General features: G+C 42.5%; 1 protein-coding gene across 2 annotated transcripts in view; it reads left to right on the top strand.

Annotated features, from left to right (window-relative positions):
* Positions 1–26,570, top strand: part of wwp2 (WW domain containing E3 ubiquitin protein ligase 2) — a 56,662-nt gene that overhangs the window by 9,130 nt on the left and 20,962 nt on the right. For both annotated transcript variants that reach the window (XM_030731611.1, XM_030731610.1), the window contains exons 5-10: positions 195–332; positions 9,458–9,536; positions 12,249–12,388; positions 13,553–13,799; positions 15,136–15,225; positions 19,891–20,065. In XM_030731611.1, coding sequence (XP_030587471.1) covers positions 195–332; positions 9,458–9,536; positions 12,249–12,388; positions 13,553–13,799; positions 15,136–15,225; positions 19,891–20,065 — 869 coding nt within the window. The remainder of the gene's footprint in view (positions 1–194; positions 333–9,457; positions 9,537–12,248; positions 12,389–13,552; positions 13,800–15,135; positions 15,226–19,890; positions 20,066–26,570) is intronic.

Here is a 26,570-nt window from a genome sequence, read left to right as displayed (position 1 = left end):
GTCAGACTTTCTGCATATAAATGTTAACACCCTGACGCTATGGCCAAGTGAAATGGGGATAACATCTCTGGAAAAAAATATGCTCTGTAACTTCACACTGTTTTCCCCTTTTAGAGGAACAACAGAAGATGTCCACTTTCCTCTGTCCCTCATCCTCGCTTTCTCTGTTTGTCTGTCGTTCTTCCTCCCTCTAGTGGAGAACGTCCAGCTGAGTCTGGTGCTGCAAACGGAGAACAAAGGCTCGGTTGTAGCAGGAGGAGAGCTCAACGTCTGCCTGGACGGCATGGTTGTTGATCTGGGCACTCTGCCCAATGGCAGCACGGCAGCAGACAGTGAGTCCTGCCTTTATCACACACACACACACACACACACACACACAGAAGTAAAGGTAACGGCACCTCGAAGAGCAATCAGACCACAGATGTGCAGCAGCATATCATAGCTGTTAAATAACACGCAGTCAGAAAGCTCTCAGTTCAACATGTTTGAAGCCCTGAGAGGAACACAGAAATCTGTGCCTCTTTTTTTTTCACCAGGCAGTGAAGTTATACTAAAGTGAACACACACACACACACACACACACACACACACACACACACACACACACACACACACACACACAGCTTATTAGTACAGAATACACCGCAGTATTAAAGCCTTTCTCCTCTTCTCTGTTTGCCTTCCTCTCTCTCTCTAATATTTCCTAGCGTTGCCAGAAATCACACACACACACACACACACACACACACACACACAAACACACAAACACACAGAGTTTGGGTGTCTGTGCCTCGGTAATGAGTGTTTTCCCCATTTTGGAAAAATTGCTTCTTTGTAGCCACATGGTCCTCAGTGTAAACATTGCTGCTGCTGATCCATTCTTTAGTCTTTTGTTATGGTGACATGAGGCCTTTCAGTGTTGTTGGTGTGTTATGTGTTGATGCTGACAGCTGAATGCTATTTTAATCTGAGGCTGATTGTTCTGTTGAATTTTTAGTAGTTAAGAATTATTCAGAATCAACAGATCAATAAAGACACATCTGGAAAGGCAGCTGTTTAACAGTTCCTTGTGTTACCAAATTAAAAGTCCATTTTTAAATGCTGTTTAATAAAAAAAACGTGTTGAACCCGAAGCCTTCTGTGTTTCGCCGGGCTGCTTTGACTCCTGCTGTATGCTGTGGCTGAACAGTGTTTTAGTGTTTTACTCTTAATCTGTTTAGTCTTATTAGATTATTTATTATTTATAAATGCTCTGTTTCCTCAAACCTTGTCCCAGTAACCGGCAGTCAGGGAGGTCTCGACGCAGCTGGCTAAATCTCTGGAAATTAAAATATTTCTTGGCTCCAAAGGAGGAGAAGGCTTTGGGAAGATGGCAGACCTTTTTAGGAGCCGTGACCTCATTTCACAGTACAATTAAAAGCAGGAATAGAAGAAGACCAAGTTTGAGGTCTGGTGGACTGACAAAGCTTTTGATTTGCTGCTCTAATCCTTTGAGCACTAATCTCAGTTTATCTGTTAATCTTCAGGAAGATTTAGCAGCCTCTGCAGTATTTTTCTGTGCAGCAACACCTACACAAAAAAGACTTGTGTCAAGTCAAGTCAAGTCAAGTTTATTTATAAAGCACATTTAAAACAACGACGTTGACCAAAGTGCTGTACAAGATCTGTAACCCCAAGGACTATACTAATACTAAAGTTGTGTGAACTTTTACTGCAGTCAGAGTCCCCTCTGTGCAGATGAACGTTAGCAGCATGAATCCTGTGGACTGATGAGGAATATGTTTTCTGCTAAATGTTGGGGAACAACCTGAAAGCAAATGCTTAATTAATTTAAATTGCTTTAATTAAATGTGACCCTAATCACCTTTGTTAATTAACATTTACATTTCCTTTATTGAACTGGTTTAATTAATGTTGACTTCAGCCACACCCTGCTCCAGCTCCACCATCAGGGAGGAGCAGGAGCATCTCTACATTTACATTTTTCACTCGTTCCAATAGGAATTAACGACCAACATTTACATATGGTTAAAAATAAAGTTTATAATTCACTGGGCAAAGGTCTAGAGAGTGTTCCAGACAGATTTTCAGTTCTATTTATTTATTTATCCAAACTTTTGACATTTGTGAAAAATAAAAAATATGAGTTAAGTGATGTTGACCTACAGCCAGTTTACCTTCTCATATTGTACAAGTAAAACATTTGACAGCAGCGCTCTCAGGGGTCTCTCCCTTTAGTGTAGAGATGGTGAAGTTATTTACTCCCTCTTCAAATGCATTTTTAAGATTAACGTTAGCATTTACCATCATTTACCCTCCATGTCCTGTTATTTCCGTGCACAGTATTACAAAACACTTTGTCTGTGTTCTGTCTGAAAGGTCATAATGTTTGTTTAAATGTTTAAAAACCTAATATCATCATCAGAGTCATTCAAGCTGCAACTCTAAGTAACGTCTATCAGAGAACCAGGATCGTTTTGATAACCCTAGACCAGAGGTGTTAAACTCGTTTTAAGTAACAGACAACACACAGGTCATTTTGATCATAAGTATTTCCTCTTAAACTACTTTCACATGGTTCCTCTCTCTTCAAAGGTAACGAAGTACTGCCTAAAGTCTCTTCTGCTAATTTGATGCTAATTTCAGATCCATTTAAATCAAATGTTTCCAGTAGTTTTGCCTTTCTCCTGCCTCCTTTACATGCAGTGATGTGACTGCTGCAGAGGAGGCCAGGTAATCATTTTACCCTTTGATGTTTTCTGTTCAAATGTTTATAAACACAGTTAATAGAATTTAATAAACCAGAGATTATGTCTTTTTGACTCCCTGCCAAATTTATGTCCCCACCGCTTTACAGATGTAACCTAACTCTCTCACACTTATGGAGTCATCTTTATAAAACACACAATGAGCAGCTGGAGACGTTTTAATGTGTATTGTCAGTTTTTCCGCATCAAGAAAGAAACATTTCTGCCATAAATCAGAGAAACACACTGACACACCTCTCCGGCTTGAACATGTTTCCCATGGCATGGCTGTCTTACCCTCGGGCTGCAGACAGTGATGGATCAGAAAACAAATTTTTTTCTGGGGCTTTGTTGCTATTTTGGGATATTTTGTGTATTGCTTTTACCCGCTTTAACTGTAAGGATAACAGTTAAGTATTTATGTGGTGGGTAGCTTCAGGTGTATTGTATCATACCTGATGGCAGTCATGGTTAGACTAGTGTGTTTATTCATTTCAGCTAAGCTGGGATTTTAGTAGAGTGTTTAGGTGATCTTTAACTAGTGTGCCAGAGGTTAACAAGAATACAGTCACACTTAAATCACCTGAATATACAGACACACAGCTGCAGTGTTTCCACATGTATTCAGTCATGTTTAACATTGGCCTCAGATTATATTTTATCTTCATATTCATGTGTTATTATTCCCAAGCCAATATAAAATCATTCCATAGCTTTCCAGGAAGGATTTCAAACACTCCTCACACTTATTGACTCTCAGTCAACAGAATTTTCCGCTCCTAAGCGCTGCACTAACATTTTGCCTTCCTTTATGGTTTGGGAGCAAAGACTGGGTCTATTTTTTTTAAACAAATACACTGTTCTTAATCTCCTCTTAAACTCATAGCCAGGTTCCATGCATCCATCTCCTCGATGTGCAACACACACATAAACACACACACGGCTTCATGGAGCGTCACACAGAGCCCGCAGTGTATCCTGCTGAATGAACACAGGGCCAGCAGTGAGGGCTGAGGCCTGCCACAGCATGGGCTGTGTAAATGTGTCTCTTTGTGACTGTTTAGATGTGAAGAGAGGTTAAGAGGAGGTGTGTGTTTGCGTGTGTGCCTGCGTGTGTGTGTGTGATGTTGTAACATATATATCTTCCCAAGGGGGACAAGTTGGAAAAACAAATCCTGCAAATGGGGGAACTTTTTTTGTAAGTCCTCACTTAAGAGGAGGGCGAGGTAATTGTTTTGATTTAAGTGTGCGTAAGATTCATGCACGCAGTGTTTTTAAGTTGGAAGGACACATTTACCAAAGTCACTGCTGTGTCTGTGGCAGCTTTTTTCCATCGCTGCATGGCGGTACTTTAGCGCAGTTATCACTGGATGGATAATTCCACTAAATCAGCGTGGATGCATGCCTCTGAAAAAGAAAAAAATGTCTGCTAATAATTTGTGGATTTATCTGTAATTTTGAAAATGGTACAATAGTTTTTTTAAACCTGCCTATCCAGTTCAGGGTCATGAGGGGCATTGGAGCCTCTCCTCAAAGGACAATTTAATTTTTTTGTTACAGAAAAATAGATGCTGGAATATGTGTTGCAACATTTTTTAAAAAAAAAAAGTTTGAATGGGGCAAGAAAAGGCTGGAGGAGTTTATAGAGCATATATTTTATCACAGAGAATCCAGATAATACAATTCTGAATGGTTGTGGTCTTTGGTGTCCTCGTGGCAGTGAATTAAAAATATGATACTGTATGAATATCACTGCATGGGCTCGGGGAAAATCGGAAAACCATTATCAGACAATTTGGGAACTCTTTCCATCCTTCGAAAAGTAGCCGGAGCTGGCAGCTAGACAAAAGTCAGTGGCAGCATCTCATTTTTACTCATTAGTTTTGTGAGGAATAAATATTCATACCTCTGGACAAAGCCAAGCTAGCCCGCTCCTGTCCACCTCTGGATATCGATCTTCTCACCAAAGTCTTGGCGTGAAAGCGAATGAGTGCATTTATTAAAAATGTGGAACTATTCCTTTAAAGTAAGATCAGCTTCAGGGTATAAAGGAGTGAATACAGTGAAAATGAGGCCCTCACAATGCAGTCAAACAAGCGTGCATCTGTAATTGAAGCGTGTGTGCAGGTCAAAGGTTGACATACAATGACGAGAGCCCTCCTTCCCCCAGTTTTCTTTATTATGGGCTGTTATCTGCAGACTCTCCACACACATAATCACTGACATCAGGAGCGCTTTTGTCTAATTTGTTTCAGAGAATTGCGTAATTGAGTCTCATTGCTTGCAGCTCGGTTGTACAATCGCCTTCTGTGATCCTGGAGCAGTGTGCATGGTAGCGAGAGGCGGGGGGGTTTCCTCTTCAAGCTTGCAGGGGCGGGGATGACAGAAGTTGAATGCATGTGTGTGTTTTTCAGGGGGGGAGTAGAGGTCCAGATCCAGGCTTTCAAGCTGAGGCACTTGACGGTGTGTGTTTTATGTTGTTGTGAGTGTGGATGCAGATGTGTGGGGGTTTTTGTTGTTTTATTTTGGTTTTTTTGCACTTGCGTGTGAACGTACATGTGTTTTACATTCTGCTGTGCGTGTGTGTGTGTGTGTTGCTGTATGTATGTATGTATGTATGTATGTATGTGTCGACGTAAGCTGCCTGAATATATAAAGTGCATAAAGGTGGGAGTGTGTTGCCTTCTGGTCAAGGCGCTCTGTGTTCTCAGTCTGAACACAGCTCTGTTAGTTTGGGGGTTTTACTCACTTCCCCTGGCAGCTTTTCTGACACACATACACACACACACACACACGCACACACATGCATGTGGTGGGCTTCATAAACAAACCCTTATATTGAAAGATGGTGAGAAACAGCAGCCAGAGCAGAACGATTTCAACTATTGGCACACTTTGTAACTGTCAGATTCATACATACACACTCCACATACTCACTGCTTCCTATCCCACAGAAGCAGGAGCCACATGTAAACCACAGCACAGACACCCTCAGTCTATCCGACCCCATGACTAACACTGATCTGCATGGAGACAGCACGCTAGATTGTGTTAATTAACCGGCTAAATGTGCCAGAGATTTGGAACTCATTAACAGCGTGAGACAGAAATGCAGCCAAAAGTTTCACTGGAAGATGTATATGTTGTGGTGTAGTATGTTCATGGTTAAAACACCCAGACTGTAATGTCTCATTTTGCCAAACCCTGTAAATAGTGGGCAAGTATGTGATGTGAAAATCCCAGTCGCTGCCCGTGATGTCTTTGTACAGTGACTGATATTAAAGAGTGGCTGCATAAACAGACTGGAAATATTCACTTCATAAATATCTACAAACTGGAGCTGTGTGTAAGAATGTGTGTGAATATCTTGGATTGTACATTATATTGGCTTCGCCCTGTTAGCTCCTTAGTTCAAAGTCTGTATAATGGTCACGGCGACGTTCGGGAGTCTCTGTCGACAAGGCCAGATGTAGTTTTTGATCAGATGATGAGCCGCGTAGGTGACCACACTAACCAGGCGCCACCCTTCCTCTTAAACCGAACAAGTCCAACACCAACAGGCTTCTGTCGTGTGAGAAAATGGTGTAAAAGCAACACAGGATTCCCTCTTATGTCGAGCTTGACCAATATAGGAGTTTCAAGACTGATACCAATACCGATATTTGATTTAAAAAGCCAATATATCGACTGATATATGTATTTTTTTTCCTTTCAGTACACAAAACAAACTGATTTCCCTAACATTTGTTATGTGTAGTTATTTATGAGTCCTTACTAAGATAATATGACAATGCAGGTTAAAAATAACCCTTTTTTTGTCATAAAAAGTCGTGGATTACTCATTAACGCTCTGCCCGACTCTTCTCAGATCAGCTGGTTGTTTGTAGCGTTCCAAACATGTGTTGCCAACAGGGCAGTTGCAGAGTGCCCTAGTGTGGACAAACCTTGCAACATCAACACTAATACTGTGGTTGAAGCATGTTTCTCCCATTTCTTTTTTACTTTTTTCCATTTTCATTCATTGGCCGATAAATGAAGATTGTTTGCCGATATTGGCCGATAACACTGGCTGGCCGATATTACAGTCAGGCTCAACTCTTTTGTTGCTCTTTCTATCCCTGTCCTATTTAAGGTGTCTTATGTTCTATATTCTTAGTAAACTTGGGTTTCTACCTCACTTTAGTTAATATCTGGGAGGATTTCAAGAAACTAAAGGTGCGTTCTGCCTATTTTCTTTATAAATCAGTTTTTCCACCTTGTTCTAAAGCACCAGAAGGCTTAAACAAATTAGTCAACTGACGATCAAAAAGTGTTGGCAGTTTTATGAAGTGTTACTAAAAAAATGAAGACTTGTTAGGCGAGTCAGGACCACCATCACAAATGACCGATACTTGGTTTAGACCCTCGTCTAAGGATTGAACTGTAATTGTGATAATCAGTTCATCTTTCATCCTAGCCTCAAGTGCATGAATGTGTTTGGTTTGATATGATTGTGAGCATCATTGAGCACCTCTGGGTTTAGACTCCTGGACTTTTTATTTGTTGCAGCCTTAAATAAAAGCTGCTCCCTTCAGTGAGGCCTGAGGTTAAACAAGTAAGCCAAAGCTTCCAGTCTGTCCAGCTGCAGGACTGACATGTGTGCCCTCTGTTGTTTTCATTATAGTTTAGATGTTGAGGAGGTATACCGCCTCAGACAGACATACACCAGAGCAGTAATTAGACCTTTGCCATTACGAGGGAGGGGGTGATGAACTCAGTGAGCGGGCTATGACACAATGGTTTCTCCTCAAGACCACTGTTTATTTTTCTGTATGTCCACCAGGTCTGCTCACAAGAAGCTCTTTCATAGCTGCAAAACAGTGCTCTGTGTGTGTGTGTGTGTGTGTGTGTGTGTGTGTGTGTGTGTGTGTGTGTGTGTGTGTGTGTGTGTGTGTGTGCGTCAGTAAGTGAGACATTACCTGTTTGCTTTACTTCAGATAGCAGGATACGTATGTGTGTGTAAACATGGACGGTGTTTGAGGCAGCCATGCCTGCAGCACAAAGGAAGGTGGTGTGTGTGTGTGTGTGTGTGTGTGTGTGTGTGTGTGTGTGTGTGTGTGTAAAGGAGAAAGTGAGTGTTAATGAAAAGCGTGTTACAGGCCTGTGGCTTTCAGTCACAGTTGGGACCATATAGTCACACATTCCCTCACACCGCCAAGACTGCATACCACTGCGCACACAAACCAGCGCAGACTACATGGTGCATACAGCGATGAATGGTCTCCATTAAACCACCGACTGTGCCTCCACCACCACATGTGTCAGGTCTATATGGATTTCATTATTTTTTTATTAACACAAAGCAGATTTAAGCCTCGCTGTGATCACTTTCTCATTTTCTGCACAGCTCTGCAGAGGACCAGTAACCGCCGCAGTTTTCATAGTGAGATGATAAATCTGAGTGTGGGAGCTGAAGATGATGTTAGGGAAACTAAGCTTGCTGCTCAGTGAGCAGTTTTTGATACTCTGTTCATTTGAATGTTTGGATTAATGAGCTAACTTAATTAGCCTGTTAACAGCAACTGTAACAAAATGAATGGGAAACATAGATTGTATATAAAAGACGGACTTATCTTCAGGGTCTGAAAAGTGAAGCTAATGTGAAGCGCCTTGAACCTGCATTCTTTTTAATGGCCTGCAGGGGGCGACTCAAAGACCTTCAGTTATGCAGATGTGAAAACAGCCCTCGGCCTTCTCTGGCTCGGTGACCTCAGCAAACACCTTCATGATGAGTTTCAGATTTTATTGAATGCAGCATGATGTTTATTCTGTAAACTTTGGTCCTCATAGTCATAAAGGAGGATGAGCTGCGTACAAACAGTTGCTGGTTATAGTTTATGAGCAACTGTGAAGATTTTCAGTGGAAAATGGAAGCACACATTTGTCACATGGAGGAAGAATGAAGTGAAATAAAGTAGAGGCATCTTTGGGTCCATTTATCGGTTCAACCCTTTGTATAGTTTTATTGTTATTAAAATAAAGTTTTTATAAAGTACAAGAGACACACACACAAATCAACAGAAATTTTTTTTAAGTCCAACACATACACTGATAGGCTGGGATGGACATAGCTGCTGTGACGTCACCCGATTTAAATATTGCCTTTTAAATGGCTCCAAAAAGCACTCTGACCTTCTGAACCCCTCACAGGTTCAGGTGAGTGATTTACTGCCTGCTGACACACCTGAGGTCAGTCCCTGTGCAGCTGTCATAAAGGAGGAACATAGTTGCAGTTTTTCATACCAGGCTGTAAACCTCTGTCAATGCTGAAGGTGGATCAAATTTTATGGCCAGCCTCAAGTGGCCATTTGAGGAACTGCAGCTTTTGATGATCACAGTGTGTGTTTGCTTCGTTTGGCGCCGACCCTGACGAGTGCTGCTTGGTCCAAACTGACAAATGTGACCTTCTCGCTATATCGTATTTAATGTGGAAAACACGACATTTCTGTTTAGACTTAATAATCTAATATCAGTGTATTTGACATATTTCTGACAGGTTTTGTCTCGATCTGTTCGAGTGTGCTGATGTGAGCTTGATGTGGATGTGTCAGCTTATAATGAAGCGCTCCTTTCTGTCAGTCTGCCTCTGTGATTGGGACACTGCATGCAGCAGGACCGACAGTCGGTTGTCTCGGTCTGTGCACTAACGATGGGATGGCTCTCTGTTGCAGAGATACTTCAGTCAGATAGACCAAACCTGAGGAGGACACAGAGTGAGGAAACTCCCAGTGCAGCAGGCTCACAGGCCAGGTCAGAACACACACACACACACACACACACACACACACACACACACACACACACACACACACAGATTGATTGTTTCTATAATGAGAATAAAGTGTCATAAAAGTGTATTTGATTACTGTTTTGCTCTAGTTTTCATGTGGTCCACGTCTGCATCTGGAGTTATCTTCATTTATCTCAAAATATGGTTAACACCAAACTTGTTTTATCGTTCTTCCACATGTTGAGTACGTCATTCAAATTTCAGAGGTGCACTTGTATTAACAGCTTTACAGAAGAGCCTCCTTGCTGTCTGAGAGGCCTTCAGTTCAGCATGCAGTAGTCTTCACTAGCATATAACTCCTTAACCTCATCGGGCACTTTTTTTTTGGTGCATCTGGTTCAGATCCAGCTCTCTTTTGAAATTACTTTCAGAAAGGATGTTGGGGATGTGCCACTTCAGCTTGCTTGGCATAATGTTAGCTTTAACCAAACTCCTCGCCACAGATGACACACTCTGGCTTTCTAAATAATGTCTACCAAAGTCTTTCTAGAAGGATGTCTCATCGCTCCTGAGCCATCGTGATTTGCTGCTTTACATTTAGTTCAGGAGTTAATTTAAAGCATTTTCTGAGTCATATTTATTTTTAAAAAACCTGCACGTCTAGAATCATCAGTCAAAACTAATAAAAAAAAGTGCTGAAGTTGCACCTTTGCCACCACGTTTGCTGTTGTGGAGTTCTTTAAGATTTCAGTTCAACACTGAATCTTTTCTGCCAGCATGCGTGGTGGTTAGTGGTGGTTTCCTCCACACGCGAAAGCGAACCATTTATCCCCCTCCTGAATTTTGTTATCCACGCTATCAATCAGCGCGGTTGTGTCACGCTGTAATAATTCCCACCATCTGCATGAAACAGACTTGGGCTCTCTGGACCTCCCGGGGGGGAGGGGGGGATCATCTCAGAGGATGTTGTTATGGTGGCTGTCCAGCTGCTGAAGAACGGCACAGATTGGGTGGCAGAGTTAAACCCCCCAATGTTTTTCAGTGTGGACTGCTTTGCTTCTGAAAGTCATTATCATGTAGTGGTCAGACCGTTCCCTCCCTACCTTTGTGTCACCACAGCACTGCCATAGGAATAAGAGTCGGTTAGGGCAAGAGTACAAACCTTTTTTTTATTTGTCACTTAAACATAATTTTATCAGGGCATGGAGAAATTATAATAAGAGAGACAGAAATAGGCACATACACCATAGCCAGTCTGAAATTAGAGCCTCTCACCTCCTCCATACGTTCATATTGTAACTGTAGTTTGCCAATAAATGAAACACATGATAAGCAGTTAAAAATTAGATTTACTAGCAGTAGAATTATTATTGTTTTTCAGATTTTCTTTAGAAATCAAGATAATATCATTGTTGTGATTTCTTTGGAGCATGATAATAATAATGTAGTAAAAATCCAATGCAGTGACTGACCTGATGGACTGATTTAAAAGCAAAGCAAACACTAAAAAGGTCTAAGCAGGACCACCACCCGGTGCCTGTGTGATGGAAGGAGTCACACAGGCTCCGGGTGAGTCACACTGGCCTCAGTTTGATAGAAAAAATCCACAGAGATTCACTTTTCTGGCATACGTGGCAAAGAAAACATCAAATGCTGTCCTGTGAAGATTACTGCCTGCCAAAATAATAGTGAAAGCCACGATTTCAACGTTACTCGGTCTTAATATTTATTTACTGAGGTCTCTGACTTTTAGAGGGGGTTGGGATCCTTCGTGGCCTAACAAACAAAAAATGCTTTTGAGGCATCAAAATCAAAAACCTCTTTAGTCCTGCTGGTTTCAGAAGTCTGCAGGCGTTGTGGTACAGTAAGAACAATAATAATACAATGCTAAAGTTGCGTAACCTGTTTCTTAAAGACTGTTTATAAAACTCATAAACCCCAGGCATAATTGCAATCAAAATAAATGAGACACGAGAAGAAAAGGATCGAGCGGAGGAAGCCGTTGCCAGCACGGTCGACTGAAGCACTTACACAGAGTGCCAGCATGTTGTTCTCCCCAAGTGTGGTTTCAGACACTGGCTACAATGGTAGTGGGATAATAAATAGTGGAGCGAGCTGCATTTATTTCCAAGCTTTGCTGCGGGAGTGCGTGGGGTCAGATGGTATTTCCCTCTAAACACTGTGGGGGGGGGCATTAAGCGCAGTTCAGCCAAGAGCCGAAACCGCTGCTGTCATGGAGAGGCAGTCAACATCTCCATACTGTGGATGAACAGATGCCACCAACAGACACGAGGAGAGTTCCTTATGCTGTTCTTATTGCACCAACACATTCATAAAAACACACAAACACACTTCTTCTCCTCGTTGTGCTGCGTAAACAGCTGAACCCTGAATCCGGTTGTCCGGGCTCAGCCCCAGCATTCCTCAATCCTGGGGGGGCGACGTGTTTTTCTTTGTATAAAAGTTCTTGTCAGAAAAGCAAAAGTTATATTTAGTGTTTGGAAAATATGACGGTGTTCAGAGAGGAAAAGTAGCTGATCCCTCTGTGTCTGTGGAGTCAGGAACAACAATAGGGTGAATCATGAGTCATCAAAACAAAGGATATAAAAGAGGAAAAGGTGAACAACGTTAAATATATTAAGTGCAAATGTTGTTTTTTTTCTTTTCATACCTCCCTCTCACCTCTCCTTTCTCCCCTCTTTTGTTTGCCTTTCCTTTCTTTACGTTTTTAGGAGCAACAGGCACTCGATGGGGGGCTCGCAGGGTGAGTCCCCGGGGGGCTCCAGAGGGAGCTCTCTGACGAATGGGGACCTGAGTGAGGAGCAGAGTCCCGGACCGGGCGCTCGCCGGCGGTCCTCGGCCCTCAGCGCAGGTATAAAAGTCTCCCGACCTCACGGCTGTGTTCCACACAGAGTTAAACAGGGTATTTACATCTATGTGGTTACACTTCTACAAAAAATAGCTACACTAGAGTGGATAAAATAAGATTTCACCTGCTTATTGACAGAAATCGAATCGGAAACAGTTTGTTTGTTTTTTAATGGAAAATGTGAAATAAGTTTCCTGCTTCATGAATGTATTTGATACTTTGTTACACATCATAGAAGTTTTAGACTTTTAGTCAGACCGATTAAAATCTGAAGGAAACGATGGGAATTCTTCACAGCTTGCACCGTTTAATTATACAGTTTATTTTTTTTTGATAAAGTTATGAGGAGATGAGCTCACAGTGAAAAATAATCTCTGCAGACCCCAAATTGTCTTCTCTTTGCATCCACACAGACTCCTCAATATATCAATTTCTGGATATGTTTGGAAAGTAAGACAAGTTTTAAAGATGTTTAACTTTAAAGGGATTGAACAAAAATATTTCTTTAATCAGCACAAAAATATTTCTTTAATCAGCATACTGGCATGAGAAGGCGACAATGTGCCCAAAGTCTACTGCAGGAGCCTGTGTTTGAGTCCACCCCTGGCTACTTCCTGCATGTTGTTCCCCTTACTCATACCCATAAATAAAAAATACACCCACTCCAAAAAAAAAAACACACAACTTAAACTCTTGAGGAATTACATCCTTTTTTTTATACACACTTCCCTATTATCAGAGCCAACATTCAGTCAAATTTTGAAAACTTTGATATTCAGTTTGTACCAAAATGTTTTGGGGTTTTTTTTGGTCCATTTCTGATTTTCTCACTGATAGATTTGTTTTGATTTTGCTGCCTGAGGCTGGTCCACTTGCTTTGGGATCACTGAAACACCTTTGAAATGTAAATGTCAAACTTAAAATCATGTACAGACTTCAATCTGCTGAACTGATGAAGAAATGGTGAAGTTATAGGTCACACCTTTAAATCAGTGGTTCAGTTGCATTTGCAGGGATGCCTGCGATTCCTCAGTGTTTGTCTTCTTTGGTTCAGCACCAGCTCTTGTGTAACCAGCAGTCAACTCGTTCTTAAATTGTAGTTTCTTATTTGACTGTAAAAATGAGTCAGGTAGTCTTCCCAGCTTCTCGCCCTCTATCTCCTCTCAGATAAGGTTGAGTTGACGTCAAACGGCCTGGAAAACAGTCGTGGCAGTGTTTCCCGACACACACCTCCTCCATCTTCTCCTTCGGGCCGGTCTCCAGCTGCCAGCAGCAGTGGCAGTAGCCCCTCTCCTGGTCAGCAGGACGCCCTGGGTCCAGCTGCCTCGGCGGAGCCCAATTCCAACACCAGCTCCAGCACAGAGCAGGCCGGCAACAGCACCACAGAGACCGCCACAGACTCTCTCCCGGCAGGGTAAGAGCCAGTGCATCACAGCATCTCACCGTCAGCCTGCAGTTAGAGCAGCAAAGTATAAACTGTAACAAAAACACTGGGAGAAATATTTATGGTCTAAGCAAATCTTTAAACATATACACACATTGAGCACTGCTATTATAGCAACTCAGTGGAAAAGAGCTTTATTAGCTGAGGAATAAAGAGCTAAATAGTGCGTAGATGTCATGAAAGTTTAAAAATGAAATTTATATAATAAAATTGAAAGCCTTATTCTTCTGAGGAAGAAAACACAAGTGTGTGTGTTACGTCTCACACAGGACACACACACTCCTCCTTCACCTGACACGCAGTTAGTGGGGTTTGGTTACCTGGTGATTCTGAATGGGTCTGTCTGTGTTAGCCCTGCGACAGGCTGGTGACCTGTACAGGTGTACCCTGCCTCTCGCCCTGTGGCAGCAGGGATCAGCTCCAGCCAGTACATGCATCGCTTTCCCAGTACATGCTGCAGCTTTGGAATCTTGACAGGGATGGAGGCAGGAGAAGGCATGGATTTTTCATTGTGAACTGTGAATGAGTCACAGGCGCGAATCCTCCCATACTAAAATGTTTAATTTCCTTTTCATTCCTCATCCTGTAATAAAATGAAGTCTACTCACTATATTGCTTCTTGTAGCTTACTTCACCTACTGCTTCTTAATTTATTTTGATGGTTTTACTGCCAGCATTATTTTTACCCTGTCAGATATTCCAATAGTCTAATAAGAAACTGTGTATGTGCAGTTTCAGTCACAAAGTGGGGAATTATCATTAGTTATAAGATGGAGATGCTCAGAATGAGATGAAATAATTGTAACAGTGTGTCCAGTACAACACTGAGTCGTGTGTTTACAGTGGTAGATGTGAATGATCTGTATGAAGATCTTAAAGCTCCGGCAACACGCGCTGTATGTGGAACTACTTTATTACATGGTGTAAGCATCTCGGCTCACTCATCTCATCATAAAACATTTGTCTTTATTTCTCTGACTCCACTCAGGTCTTCTAAATTTTATTTGTGTATTAATATTTATGAACTTAACTACCTGAGACAAACTCGTTTTAAAGAGAATTGAGAAGAACTGCCTCTAAACAGCTGAAGTGTGTGAACGGTTTCAGGTGAGTAAGATACATTTAGAAACCTCGTGTTTCCTCAAGGTTCATTACATCAAGCAACACTCATTATGGGACCCTCCCTTCCTAATGAAAAAACAGCCTGAGTTCTATTTGGCAGTCTAAGAAAATGGATATCTTGTTGCTGGAATGTGTTCAGTGTAATAGTGAATGAATATTTGTGTGTGCTTGTGTCTTTGTGCAGCTGGGAGCAGAGGGTGTTGCCTCATGGCAGAGTGTACTACGTCGACCACAACACCAAAACCACAACGTGGGAGCGACCACTGCCACCGGGGTACGCCCGTTACACTTTTAAATGTGTTTTCTCCATCAGTGCGCTGGTTGTTCAGGGCTACACAAAGTTACCCCAGTGCTAATGAAATCAGCTGGTCATTACTGATCTTTAAAAATGAGGTGAACTGTTACAGATACAGATAAAACATTTTATGTGTGGCCAACTTAAAAAGCCACGTGCCAGATCAATGATGGTCCTACGCTTGTGTCCATCTGGCTACACAAAGACGATGATTATGCTAATTACAGCAGGTACAGAGACACGCTTGTGTGCAGTCCTTGCCCAGTGGTAATGATGCTTTGCGTAGGTTCAGGGCTGATTGTGTAAAAAGTTGGCTTGATCAGGAAAGGGAACAGCAGCCGAGTTCAGCACAAAGACAAAAAAAAAAAACACCGAAGATCAACGAGTGGAGCGCCGTTCCAGGCTGAACTCACACTCTACTGTTTCTGTTCCAGGAGGCACGCACGTCAGCATAGGTGGACGTAAAAGGCACCGTTTGATCACTCTGCCCTGTACCGAACAACCCGCGCGCTGCTCTTTAAACACTTTGTATCAAAGTTAAAGCTGGGCTTCATTTGAAGCAGCCTGTGCCACAATGATTTATGCTCATGCTACTATAATGCCACATCAGCGTGCTTTGAGTATGATTACTCCTGTTTCTCAGAGTTTCCTGTCTCTCTTGATTCTGTCACTGAAGTCTAAACAACAGCAACAACAAAAATCTTTCATCAAAGAAAAAGTTAAACCTGTCCAGAAAGAACAGAGTTTATTACGACTAAATTTAACGCAACAACGGTGGAGTGTGTGAGTCAGCGGTGGAAGAGCAAGCAAAGGTGTTGTGGCGCAGAAGGAGAGGAGAGATGCTTTTATTGTCTTGGAGGCTCAGGTGAAGTTCATCAGCTGACAGCCTCCTAATGTTGACAGCTTCCTGTTGGAACGAGTGGGAGGGGCACCGTGACCCTCGTGAGCTCTGATTGCAGCGATTCCACTGAAGTGAATTGAACCACAAAAATGTCATTTCTGGTTGGACGATGACTTTATATGTTTTTCTCTCCCAGTCTTGGTTTTTGCCTGATCAAAGCTTCTTGTTTTATATCTATTTTTATTTTTATTAAGAGTACATATATATTCTCTGGCATATAACGCACTGTAACTGTGCCTTAATCCTGCAGTTTGATTGTGCTGTTTGTGTGCTGAGCCTTCGTAATGAGAACACCGTTTCTCCCTCTCCCTCTCCGTGCTCCTGCCAAAGTTCAGCTCTTTTATGACATTTTTACTTGGAGTGAGTATTGATTGATTTTCAGAGCGTTTGACTGGGTGACAGAGAGAAAGAGAGGCTGTTTTAAGGAAAAGGTTGACACCCCCGCACACCCCCACCCCACCCCCAGAAAACCTTCACTCCCATCTCAGATTTTCCATACAAGGAACGAGAACATGGGGGCCCAGAGAACAAAAGTCCTTTCTTCGTGCCACATGTACTTCCATCCACCACTGTGCTGGCTGATGGCCGCCGTGGCCCTTCAGAGGATCAATTAGCAAGCTAATACGGGGCTGACGCTCCAGATGTACACACCAGGAACTGTTTAGAGGATGGGGGGGTTTGGGGGTAGTTGGGCAACAGGGCTTTTTAAAGAATGAAAGCAGTCCGGAGCCAGACTGAGGAGAGCTTCTCACACTGGTCTTTATCATATCATCTGCAGGGTTTGTAAGTAGTAACACATCACAGGCTCAGCCCCGCTAGTTTTGAAGCTGCGCGGCGTTGCAGCAGTAGGACCTCTCACAGTAAAGCTGAAGCTGTATTTGGATTAAGCTGCTCCTGTTTTTAAGAAAGTTCTTTAGCCCAAACAGACTGAACTGAAAAGCTTTTGTTTATATCCAGTATAGCGTTTCAAAACGTCAAATGATTACATCTTGACTAAAATGGTTAGGGTTAAGAAGAAAAGCCGTGTGCCAAACCAAAGTGTAGCAGTGATTTCCGCCAGTCTGAAAACTTAACAAAGCCTTGAGTGGTAACCAGTTGTTTGGCTGTGTTACTGAGCAACAGCGTTTTCTTCTTTGATGCTAAACAAACCAGAGTTCAGCTGATTGGAGCCATCATCAGCCCAGCCTGCGGCTTTCAAAGCCTGGAGTTTATTCTTGTTCCTGCACCAGGAACCGGTGTGAGAATACCTCCTCTGTCCTGAAACTGGTTTAGTGCTTTTTTCCTCTGTTCACTGTTTGTTGGGTAAAGATACACTTAAAGGTGTAAATTCCTGTGTTTTAAAACCCAAAGCTGTTAACAGATCGTGGAGAAACAATCGCTAAGAAGACTTCCTTCCTGGGCCTGACGGGATTATAACCTCTCCAGCGGGTTCTGGGTCCACCTCAGATTCTCCTCCCACTTTATCGTGTCCAAAAACCTCCAAAGGGAGGCGTCCAGGTGGCCCGAACCACCTCAGCTACATCCTTTTAATATGAATGAGCAGCGGCTCCTCTGGCTGTCTGCACTCCTCACACTAACTCGAAGGCTGAGGCCACCCTACAGAGCCTCTAATATTTAGGACCATCCGAGCCTGCTGAGTTTTATTTGGTGAACAGAGTGTTTGCTGACACAGATCAACACTGTACTGTGTGATCTGAACATGGTGATGGGACTGTACTGAGTTCCAAGTAATGCATGGAGTGGATAGTTAATGACATGGTACCATAGCTGGTACAAAGAGTCACAGACAGATAGCCGAACCAAGCAGAGACTCAGACGGGCCTCTGTGGGCTCTGGGATTTTCCTTGGCTCCAGTAAATAACAAGCTGGTGCTAATATCAGAGAGGGAACAGCTTTTTCTTGTGCATTTTAAAGAAAGCTCAGAGGCATCGTGGTCAGACAGGCTGTCCCTCAACCAAATAACTGGCTGTGTTTGCAGTTACTGAAGTGTCCTTGAGGAAGAGATTTCTCTGCCGTGGCTGTCTCACGATCCTCCTGGTTTGTCTGTTTTCCCGTATGAACCGCGTCACGGCTGTTTGGCATCATGTAAAATCCTCTATCAGCAGCACAATGAGACCTCAGTGGCTTTGGCTGTAAATGTTATTAAATATTATAAAGGTGCCACTGTGTATTCAGCCCAGATCTGCTTGTTTGATTAGGCCATTAATGACTACCTAAACATTTGTTAATTGCATATGTAATAATACTTATTAAAAACAGAGGCAAATTAACCTTAAACAGCATTCTGACTGTTGGAGGTAGAGCAGCTCTTTAGTTTCAATTGGAGAGCCTGTTTATCATGCCCTAAAAAATGTTGTTACACAGTAATTAAGTCCACTTGATGTAACTGTGTGTGATTTTCAACAACAACTTTATTCAGCCTGAAATAAGATTGTATAATTTTTTTAGTGTGTTTCTTGGACCAAGTCCAGAACTTTTCTTTACAAACATTTTATTTTCTTCAGTCTCACTGTAAACTTTTTCTACTTGGGAAAAGTTTAAATACTAAAGCAAATGAAAGTGATTAACATGTTGTGTTATATAAATGTGCATGGATCTAATAAAACTGCATGTAAACTCTTGTCCTCGGTTAGTGGACTAAATCTTCCGTGCAGTTCTCCTCCTGCAGCCTGAATGCACAGTGGATGTGAGCTCGCATTAATGCTTCAGTGCAACAAACCTGAGTCTGTTTAGAGGCTCCGTGGTCCTGATTTAAGACGAGCTAAAAGGCAGCGGCTCCGCAGTCACACTGATTTTGTGTGAGCCTGCTACACTGCTTTATTGTACTGATTCCAATCAGTCGTGAAATTGCAGTGATGCTGTTCTCCAAATATATGAACGTTTAAAAAAAGTAGGATTTTAAACACAGTGGAGGTGTGGCCCTGATCTACATGAGTCTGCATTTATTTTCTATCTGTGTGTGTGTGTGTGTTTTAAGTCAAACACACACTGTTCAGTGAGTGTTTTTAGGAGCCTGTGGAAGTCGATGCTGTTTTTTGTTTACCAAATTCTGTTGAACTTAAGTCAGAGATACAAGAATAGCAGCAGAACAGCAGTGAGTCCTGGTGAGCCGTGGTGTGGGGGGGGGGTTGTCCATGTGTTTGTCTTTTGGTGGGCTGTCAGTATCTCAGTCCATGTCCAGACCTCATATCTCAGAGGAAGAATAGCTCATACATAAACAGCTGAGGACTCACATGCAGCACTCGGTTACTGTCACTCAGACAGCTGATGTGTCCCGTTGTGTTTCCTCATCGTACGTAAAGGCCAGCATCGGTTTACGGTGAATAAACGGTTTGGCGTCTCAGGCTAAGCCGAAGTGATAACATAGTGAAACATAATGCAGCTAGATTCAGTCCCTCACAGTTGATCTGTAGGAGATGTATAACACTGGCACTAATCTAAAGAAAACTGGAGAATTTGGAATAATGTTCACATCCTTAAAATTAAACAGTTTTCTATCAGAAACATGACTTATGCCCTTCTTCCCTCTTTTCCTTTTCCTGACTCCTACCCTCTGCCTCCTCGCTGTTTTCCTTCCTTTTCTTGTCTGTTTCTCTGTCCTCGTCTCTATAAATAAGCACCGTTACTATCAGCAGCTTTTTGATGCAACCGCCCACACTCGATGTGCTTAATAAAAAATCTTGTTGAAAGCCACGGCCCTGCTCGCCGCCCTGACTCACCCTCTCTGTGTCCCCCCATTGCAGCTGGGAGAAACGAGTGGACCAGCGGGGCCGGTTCTACTATGTGGACCACAACACCAGAACCACCACGTGGCAGAGGCCCACGGCCGAGTCTGTGCGAAACTACCAGCAGTGGCAGAGCCAGCGCAGCCAGCTACAGGGTGCCATGCACCAGTTCAGCCAGCGCTTCCTCTACCAGGTACCGCAGGCCTTTACTGGTTTCCAGCACACAGTGCACAGCCTGTTTAAAGAGCTGAGCTAAAGATGGTTGTTTTTTTAAAATGCTCTGACCCTTTGAGGTGTTTTGTTTTTTTTCTCATAAGTTTAAAATGGGTAACAGTTGGAAAATAAGCCAACTTAAATATTATCACTTATATCTATATAAGCTACAGTGTAGCACGTTAAAGCCTTATTATCTCTCTGATGCATAAACCTATGCGGTGACACCATTTCCAGATGACCTCAAGCATCTTTTTACTTTTTCTGGATCGTTTTTTGGGCAGTATTGGTCGATATTTTGAACCAAACCTCATGTTTTTCTGTGTGTCCATCCATCTCTTCTTCACCCATCTCAACAGCTGTTCATCTGACCCACTTTAAAGGTGCTGGTGCACTGCTGGGGACCTGGATTAACCCTAACCCCTAAGTGCAGGGGCGAGTTTGGCGTTGCTTGGATGAGCGTTTCCCCTGCAGACACTGCTGCCTGCTCCACTCTGTGTGTGGGTCAGGGGCACACAAACACTGACACGCAACCCTAAATTCACACAATGTAACAGTGACAAAATGCAACAGCACCAAATGCTCTCAGTTTAAAGAAAGAATAAATATAAATAAATAAGCTACAGTAGTTGATTTTTTTTTTTCGGTAGTCAGTAAATATGCAGAAACGACTCTGCACTGAGGCATATTAAACAGCATCCTGGACCACAGGTCTAACGTGAGCGATGCAGTGAATGACGGTCAGGTCAGGATTAATCTTTTCACTCAGGAGTGTGGCTGCTTCTCTGTGTCGGTCCCTTACAGCAGCTGCACCATCAGTTGCAAAGTCCATAAAGAGTTCTTCAGAGACACCCTTCATAGCCAGGCTTTCTAACTGCAGGATGTGAGACAGCAGCCCCGGCTGATGTAGATGATCAGGCATGTGGTTGATACTCAGTAGGAATATTTGTTGGATTTTTTTGCAAAATCAGACACTGAAATGTTTTCATTTCTCTGTTATTTAGTTAGAGGCAGCTTTGACTCTGAAAAGGTCCACATAGGAGATCGTCCACCCCCCTGTGCAGCAGTGATGTCAGTAACGCGCTACTTAGTAACGCGTTACTCTAATCTGACTACTTTTTCTCGGTAACGAGTAATCTAACGCGTTACTATTTGCAGTCCAGTAATCAGATTAAAGTTACTTATCCAAGTCACTGTGCGTTACTTTTTTGCATTTTCCTCAGTACAAAGATATATTTTTGCTTTCTTCTTGCATCTCGGGTAGTGACGTCTGGCAGATGCAACAGTTAAATCCCGTTTTCAGCATGAGGACAATAACAGCACAGCGACACAAACGTAAACAATGGAGGGAGGAGAGAGGTGCGCGTTTTCCAGCTGAAATACAGACACTATAGTGAGTCTGTGTCAGCTAAAGATGACAACATCAAGGTTAGCTGTGCAGGCATGAAGTAACATCTGGAGTCACGGCGCAGTCAAACTTACAGAGCGAGTCGCAACAGTGGCGAAGCAGAGCTGCGGCTAATGCAGGAGCCCCCCAGCACCCAAGTGGGGGAGAGCTGAAGAAGTTGAAAAGCCCTCTACTATAGTATGTAGTAGAGGCTGGTATTGTGCCAAAAAGTGATCGTCTGCCAAACAGCAATTTTCGGTATTTGCCAAAAAAGAAAAATTAAAAAAAATAATTGCCTGTATTTAAACGGCTGTAAATGACTTGTTGACCTATAATCTGTGAAGTATATATCAAACACATCTCTCATGAATGATATCAGGTGATTCATGACCACTCAAACTGAGTGGTAGATGCTCCACTCAGTTTTTGGCAAAGTGATTTCTATATATTCGTTTTTTTTTTTTCCAAGGTAAAAACTGTCTGACATTAAAAATATCTTTTTAAACAGAAATCTGGCTCAGAGGCTGCAGAAATCACAACAAATATAACATCACAGTTATATAAAGATATTTGAAGTGGCCAAGCCACTCGTAAATCATGTTGACTGCACTCAGTTTAGCAATATAAGCAAAGACATTACACATAAAAGCACACAGAAACATCTGAATCACTTTATGACAGACGATCACTTTTGGCACAAGACCGGCAGCTGTTGAAAGTAACTAATAAAGTAACTAGTAATCTAACTTAGTTACTTCTAAAATTAAGTAATCAGTAAAGTAACTAAGTTACTTTTTAAAGGAGTAATCAGTAATCAGTAGTCGGACTACTTTTCAAGGTAACTATACCATCACTGCTGTGCAGTGTCATACTGTCGCAGGATTGTGCTGTTGTTTTAAGATGCTGCACTAAAATCAGAGGTAGGATACATTTTTATGTCCACCACAGATAAAAAATAAATAAATTTATTCAGAGGCAGAGATGCATAGATACCTGTCCCCCTTTTAGGTCACTTTATTGTGCTGGTTTATTGGTGAATTGTTGCTACAAAAAAACCACCCTGGGCTACACTCTTTCTGAACGGGCACTACACCAGAAAGCAATGTTCACAAAATTGTCTGGAAGTTGTTGCGGTGCTGAGATGACAGGGCACGCTGTACCATGCCTTGGCTGGTCTGAATAAAGCTGTAAAGCAGAGGTCCCCAACCCCCGGGCCGTGGACCGGTACCGGGCCGTGGGACATTTGGTACCGGGCCGCACATAAAGAATAAATAACTTAAATTATTTCCGTTTTACTTGTTATCTGCGCCTAAACTATATTTTATTTTGAAAAATGGGCGGATTCGCTCCGTTACTTCCCTCCATGACTTCCTCTTGACGTGTCAAGACGTTTCTGCTCACATGATACGTCACCGCTAAAATTAAACCCAGAAGCTTCAGGCCTGTCTAACGAAATCGGTTGGTTGACCTACATAACGCTTCTTTAAATTTTTGAGTGCTCAACAAGAGTAGAAAAGCGCTATGTAAGAACTAGTCCATTTACCATTTTTATTTATCAACACCGGGGATAGCAGTGAGGTAGACCCAGCCATCAAACTGACTCTCCAGCGCTTGACACCGCGGCTCTGCAGCCACGCTCCATGTGAAATCGGCCGAACCCAGTCAAACCAGAAGCCAGCAAAAATGAGTATCAGAGAAACAAGCTCAGGGGGCTTACACTGATTCAGTGTTATGGTGAGTTGTATTTTTCATGCGCTTTATACAGTAAAAATCACCTAAGTCGAAGTCGCACAAATCGGGTTTTCGCTCTAGTTGGATGGCATCTGCAGGTCCTGATTTTTCCTAACATTAATTCCAATAAAATCATCACATAAATCCGTCGGATATTCACCTACCTCGGATGAAAAATCTGGTCCCATTGTAATAAATTTCCAGTTAAATGTGATCGTTTAGCGCTAAAACCCTCCTCAGCTCCTGTCCGCCCACTTCCATGCATCGGCTCGTTCATGCACAACTACACACACACTAACAACGCCTGGAAATTGTTTTAGTGTTTATATCAGTTCATTTCACCGGGGACAATCGTGGCAAGTGTAAGCTACAAACTTGCACTTACGAGTAAAATTTCAGATTATAAAATTTGCAGAAGCAAATTCATAGATGAAGCAGAAGCCATTGCAGCGAAATTCGATAATAGACCCCAAACTGGGCCATTTGAATCCGACTGAGGTGATTTCTACTGTATTTGTTTTTGCGGTGTATCTTATTTTGAAGGCATGTTTTACCATGGCTCTAACAGCTGACCAGGGAGCGCTGTGGGCAGAGAGCCTGTTATTCATGTTGAGGCGGGATGTTACGAGAACGCTGCTGATAGAGTTGCATACGAATACAAAGTGGATTCCCGTTTTTTATTATTATACGTAGAAAATATCACACTCGTATCATTTATTTTGACGTATTTATTCGCCACACCTTAAAAGCCGGTCCGTGGAAATATTTTCTAACACTAAACCGGTCCGCGGCTCAAAAAAGGTTGGGGACCACTGCTGTAAAGGTCACCTCGTCTCAGTAAAGCCGTCTCTTTGTGTCATTCAGGCACAGCGATCCTCCCTCCATTCTGGCTGCTGTCAAACAGGAGAAAATAAAGTTGGTTTAAAACGAGACGTTGGAGGTCAAAGACTTCGTGTTTTGGAAAAGTCTTCCTTGTTCAGGCTTTACTGCGGGTTAGAGTTTCTGCACTTTAGTTCAGTTAGACTGATGAAATTACGTGACAATTTTGATGAAGTTTTATTATGTTTAGATTTGGATGTCACTGTCACGCAGGCACCGCAGGCCTGATGTATATAATCTGAGTGAGCGGAGCAGGCTGAAGGCGTCGGCTGCAGGGGGGTTAGGGATGATATTTGAGACTTGTTTATAGTATTTTTCCAGTGGAGTGGGTTGATGTTTGGCCGTGCCTCTGACAGTCACAATCTTCTCCGTGAAGCAGCCAAGGTCAGATTGCAGCCAGACAGTAAAAACTTATGGGGCTAAAACAACAGAGCCTTCTCAATGGACCATTAGTAAAAAAACCACCTTAAAACTCTTACAGCCTTCTATAAAAACACCCCACCCTGCACTCTCCGTGCTTGTGTTTCACTTTTTATGAAATTTGTGTGTTCGTCTCAGTCTTTGTGTTTTCCTCTGTCTCCTTGTGGCTCTTTGTTTTTATGTGCGTCTTTGTTGTGTTTGTCGTCTTTGAAACAACCTTCACTGGGTTTTATCAGTCGGTGCTTTTGCTCCAGTCGTCTTTTAAATCCTCTCATCATCTTTCAGCTCTTTTATCCTCGCACCATCAGCACCTCCCTCCCTTTTTATACTTGTTTTTCACACAGTGTTGATTTCACGATGGACCGTATCTCCGTTTGGCATCATCAGAGTTTGAACTTGAAGGAAAATTGAAACGTTGACCTGCATCTTAGTGCTTAGTTTTACTGATTTATATCCTACACACATTTACAGCAGCTCTGAGCAGGTAAATACTTTGGACCGCTCTAACGACACTTCCTCTGTTAGCTTCTGTCTCTCACTCTGACTGTGCTTATATTTGTTGGGAAACTTTTATTGGATTGACAGGATGCTGTCAGCTTGACTGTGTTCACATGCAGTGCTTGTGTGTCTGTGTGCGTGAGGGCGTGAGCTCACAGTGAGAGCGGGGAAAGGAGAGACTAGCATGACCATAAATATAAACAGTAAAGACTCTCACACTGAGCTGAAATACGTGCATGTAAAGGAGGTGAATTCATTTATTTGTGTGTCATATTAAACAGATTGGTTCTTTTATAGCCCTTTTACTCTACATGAGCACTCAAAGCAGACAGATATCCACGTTTTCAGACAGCAGCACTTCCTTCTCAGAGACCACAGCCTCAGATGATATTTTCAATCAGGTCCTTAGCGTTATGCAGCCTAAGCAGAGGCTGACTATTGGCCAAATTAGCCTGTATGCAAACATTTCCAATGATGTAAGATTGTATAAGTAATGTAAAAAATAGCTGGACTAACAAAAACATGGTTATAAGCGGTGTCACTATTCATTCAGCTTTTTAATGTTGGGACAGAGAGGTTCAGTTTGAGCTGGAAACTTTTTCTTTCTGTCCTCCCTCCCTCCCTCCCTCCCTTCCTCAGAGTGTGTGAGAAAACCCAAGAGGCAGGTCTGCCCTCCATGTTGATAGTACACTGCTCTGTCTTGGAATGCCCACACTGCTGATAGCAGCGACTATTTATGGCCCCACTGTGTGTGAACGAGGAAACACACACAAACTGTTCATAGTTTTCCTGTGAACACAGCCACATGTTCTGCTGCCCGGCTCGCGCTCTCACCGTGGCTCCTCCCGATCTTTCTTCCATTTTTTTCCCAGTTAGTGTTTTTTTTTTTTTTTGGTGGGAACTTTACTGGTAAGATTTCAGGTTTATGATTAGTGATATTGGGCTGTGCGGTCATGAGCTCTTCCTCTGTGTGGGCTGGTGCAGATGTGTTCACAGAGCTGTAATGTTGAGGTCAGGTGCCACATTTCTTCTCCGTAGCACATGACAACTAAAGAGAGCCAAGGGGCCAGTCGCCCTCTTAAATGGACCGTGCCACTGCAACGAGGCCGTGCGCACACACACTCAAAAACACAAGCTGTGTAAAGCTCCACAAACGCATAAACTCAAGCACCAAAGCAAGCAAGCGGAGCCCTGTACGGTAGTTACACATGGATACTTTTCAGCTGGCTATTTTGTGTATCTGTGTGTGTTATCTTTGAGGGCCAGTCTGGGTTTCTTTTTTTAGACCTGCGAAGTGAGAACGTTTAGTTGGTACTCAGTGTAGGACAGACTTTAAGACTTTTAAGACTGCTTGAGGTTTTGAATTAGGCTATGAGTTAGCATTGAACTCTATATTTTGTTTAAACTTGCAGCAGATGCATTTTATAATATATAATTGCATAATAGTGTGCAAAAGTCTTGAGAAAATGTGAAATAGATGCAGCCATCAGTATGTAGGTCAAAAACAGAGTTTGTACAGTTCTAACGAGCTTGAAAGTCAATATTTGGTGTGACCTCCTTTATTCTGAGG

Source organism: Archocentrus centrarchus, chromosome 6 (assembly GCF_007364275.1).
Source record: "Archocentrus centrarchus isolate MPI-CPG fArcCen1 chromosome 6, fArcCen1, whole genome shotgun sequence".
In the NCBI taxonomy this organism is placed as follows: Eukaryota; Metazoa; Chordata; class Actinopteri; order Cichliformes; family Cichlidae; genus Archocentrus; species Archocentrus centrarchus.
This window is presented reverse-complemented; position numbering and strand designations above follow the sequence as displayed.